The sequence below is a fragment of the Nothoprocta perdicaria genome, unplaced genomic scaffold (genome assembly GCF_003342845.1).
Source record: "Nothoprocta perdicaria isolate Ctin4 unplaced genomic scaffold, notPer1 scaffold_99, whole genome shotgun sequence".
NCBI lineage: Eukaryota > Metazoa > Chordata > Aves > Tinamiformes > Tinamidae > Nothoprocta > Nothoprocta perdicaria.
Genome location: NW_020456298.1, coordinates 1,324,592 through 1,327,900, shown reverse-complemented (window position 1 = coordinate 1,327,900; position 3,309 = coordinate 1,324,592). Strand labels below are relative to the sequence as shown.

The 3,309-nt window shown below is 59.0% G+C and overlaps 1 protein-coding gene across 1 annotated transcript; it reads right to left on the bottom strand.

The window, feature by feature from the left end:
• Positions 1-1,418: 1,418 nt before the first annotated feature.
• ACTA1 (actin, alpha 1, skeletal muscle) lies at positions 1,419-3,301 on the bottom strand. The gene is made up of 6 exons (XM_026053395.1): positions 3,293-3,301; positions 2,840-3,164; positions 2,554-2,715; positions 2,285-2,476; positions 1,985-2,166; positions 1,419-1,833 (listed from the first exon to the last, which is right to left on the bottom strand). Exons 2-6 carry the CDS (start codon positions 3,156-3,158, stop codon positions 1,690-1,692), a joined length of 999 nt encoding a protein of 332 aa, XP_025909180.1. The 5' UTR covers positions 3,159-3,164; positions 3,293-3,301; the 3' UTR covers positions 1,419-1,689.
• Between the last annotated feature and the right edge of the window lie 8 nt (positions 3,302-3,309).

Genomic DNA, 3,309 nt, shown 5'->3' with positions numbered 1-3,309 from the left:
AACGAGAAAAAAAAAACCACAGAMTTTGTTGCTTAGGAGCCTGTGAAAATAATGTCAGTTTTGAAATTGACCTCTAACCCATCCTTTTACTTTTGAAAATCTCATTGAATAAACTCTCAAGAAATGTACAGACCCAGAGTGGGGAACCCAGTGAAATTTCCCCAATCTCTGGACTTGGGATCCACTGATAAACTCAACTCACCTCTTTCCAGGTAGTCTTAATTTCTGAAAGCCCTGGATCCGACTAAAAGATGTATTTCTGGTTAAACTAAAATCTGAAATATATATTTCAGGTATAGTTAAAAAATAGTGGTGACTCAATTCATTGACTCAGTAACTAAAACCACAAACCATTTCTCTTTTTTTTTCAGCTATAAAACTACTTTTTGTGAGTTCAGAACAAAAGCTGAGCCTGTGTGTGGCTATCTCCTGGCGAGCAGCATCCTATCTGGAGGCTGTTTTCCTAGCTTAACCCTTATCTGTGCTTTTAAAGCAGCTTTTTAGTGTAATAAACAGAAGCTGGTCCTAAAATCCATCTCATAACACTCGTTGAGCCGTGACTGATCCCTAGATGGGGGAGTCAGGCGCCGAGGCCTCTGCATCTGCTGAGTGTCTGCATAAGGGTCCATACCCACAGGAGGCGGAAGGCCATGAACTGAACTGTCTTCTCCTTGTGTTTTTAATGTGTGAATGTGCCTTTGCCTGCCCCGTCGCTGCTGCTGGGATCCGGGAGCCTCCGGGCTGCTCCTGGGGCCTCTGCCCCCAGCTCRGGATCAGAGGACCCCTTTGGACCCAGAGGGGCAGGACAAGGACAAGGCGCCTGGCGAGGGAAAGCCCGGGCTTTTCCTCACGGCGAGGAAGGGAGTCCCAGCCAGGACCCACCGCCGGCTCTGGGAGAGGCCGAGGAGCGGGAATGTCGGTGCGCGGCCTCCCGCGGGGCATGGGAGCGCAGGCCAAGGAGCGGGGACATCGGGACGTGGCGGCGCGGGCGCGAGTCAGGCCGGGTGAGGAAGCGGCCCCGGCTGCCCCCGGGCGCAGGTGCCRCCGCTTTCCCATAAGGGGAGTGGAAAGCTCTCCATGTAACCTGCGCTGGGCTCCTGCCCGCGGCGCCGGCGCCCTGGCCGTCAGGCCAGGCCAGAGCCGCTTCCTGGCAGGCTGAGCCTAACCTGCGGCCTTGTTAGCCCCGAGGGGGGGCGCCGGGTGACCCACAGGGCCCGGGCGAGTGGGGGCAGAGCGGGACACCCCCGGCAGCGCCGCCCCACACACAGCCCCTGTGGGGCTGTTTCCTGCCCCCCRTGGGTCCTGCTGCCCTCCCCATCCCGTCCCCATGCTCCCCGCTCCGTGCCCCAGGCACGCTCCGCGCTACGCGAAATCCACGGAAGAAACCACACGAAATGACCACAGGAACGACTGCTTTGGGGGCGTGACAGAATGACTCATGATTTAATGCTTCTTGAAGTTTTTTGTTTCCTTCCGCAGGGCATTGGTTTCAAAAACAAACAAAACGAGGTAAAATAAATTAATTTATGTACACTTTACATACACTGTGTCACGTGGAGCTTTGCAGCAACAGTAACCAGGAGTCGTTACAAAATGGAAAACTACATGGCCGGCGCAGGCCCTGGGCTGCCTGCAAGGTACAAGGTCGTCATCCTGAGCGTGGTTGGCAGAGTGATCATGTAAACACGTTTAGAAGCATTTGCGGTGGACAATGGATGGGCCGGCCTCGTCGTATTCCTGCTTTGTGATCCACATCTGCTGGAAGGTGGACAGGGAGGCCAGGATGGAGCCACCGATCCAGACGGAGTACTTGCGCTCAGGTGGGGCAATGATCTGCAAGGGGACAAGAGGAAGAGCGGAGATCAGCACAAATGAACCCGTGCCAAGTGCTGCCCTTTGCAGGGGGGCCCACAGCCCCACCGGGAGGACGGGAGAGGGATGCGCTTGGAGCTGCGGGCCCAGGTYTTCCATGGCCTGTCCTTACCTTGATCTTCATCGTGCTGGGGGCCAGCGCTGTGATCTCCTTCTGCATGCGGTCAGCAATACCTGGGTACATGGTGGTACCCCCAGACATGACGTTGTTGGCGTACAGGTCCTTCCTGATGTCAATGTCGCACTTCATGATGCTGTTGTAGGTGGTCTCATGGATGCCCGCGGACTCCATACCTGGTGGCAGCGGAGGGGAGAAAGGCAGGCACAGGTTAAGCACCAAGCGAACACTCTGCATCCGCAGGACACCGTGTGGGGAGGGAAGAGCGGCCGCGGGGCAGCGAGGGGCACGCACCAATGAAGGAAGGCTGGAAGAGGGTTTCTGGGCAGCGGAAACGCTCGTTGCCGATGGTGATGACCTGCCCATCAGGAAGCTCGTAGCTCTTTTCCAGGGAGGAGGAGGAGGCRGCGGTGGCCATCTCGTTCTCAAAGTCCAGCGCCACATAGCAGAGCTTCTCCTTGATGTCACGGACAATCTCGCGCTCAGCTGCCAGGGGGAGCAAAGGTGTCAGCGATCGCAAGGAGGGTTTGGTGGCGGTGCTTGGGGAGGGGAGCGGTGCCCACCTGTGGTGACGAAGGAGTAGCCACGCTCGGTGAGGATCTTCATCAGGTAGTCAGTGAGGTCCCGGCCGGCCAGATCCAGGCGCATGATGGCGTGGGGCAGCGCGTAGCCCTCATAGATGGGCACGTTGTGTGTGACACCGTCGCCGGAGTCCAGCACGATACCTGGGAAAGCGGAGGGCGGCCCCTGAGACGCGGCTCGCAGGCGGCCCTGCRCGAGGGAGCAGAGCAGGGCAGCGGAGCGCGCGGTTCCCGGGAGAAGCGTGTCCCGCGGGACCCCCGCACTCACCAGTGGTACGGCCAGAGGCGTACAGGGACAGCACYGCCTGGATGGCCACGTACATGGCAGGCACGTTGAAGGTCTCAAACATGATCTGGGTCATCTTTTCCCTGTTGGCTTTGGGGTTGAGAGGGGCCTCAGTGAGGAGGGTGGGGTGCTCCTCGGGGGCCACGCGCAGCTCGTTGTAGAAGGTGTGGTGCCAGATCTTCTCCATGTCGTCCCAGTTTGTGATGATGCCGTGCTCGATGGGGTACTTCAGGGTCAGGATACCTCTCTTGCTCTGAGCTTCATCCCCTACGTAGGAGTCCTTCTGACCCATACCCACCATGACGCCCTGCGGGGGAAGAAAGCGGGGGGCTCGACGAGCTGTCCCCAGGCCGCGGCGGGGAGCTCCCGCAGCGCCCGGCGGGGCCGGGGGGCGCGGGGGGCCGCGGGGAGCGCGCGGGGAGCCCGGCGCGGTACCTGGTGGCGGGGGCGGC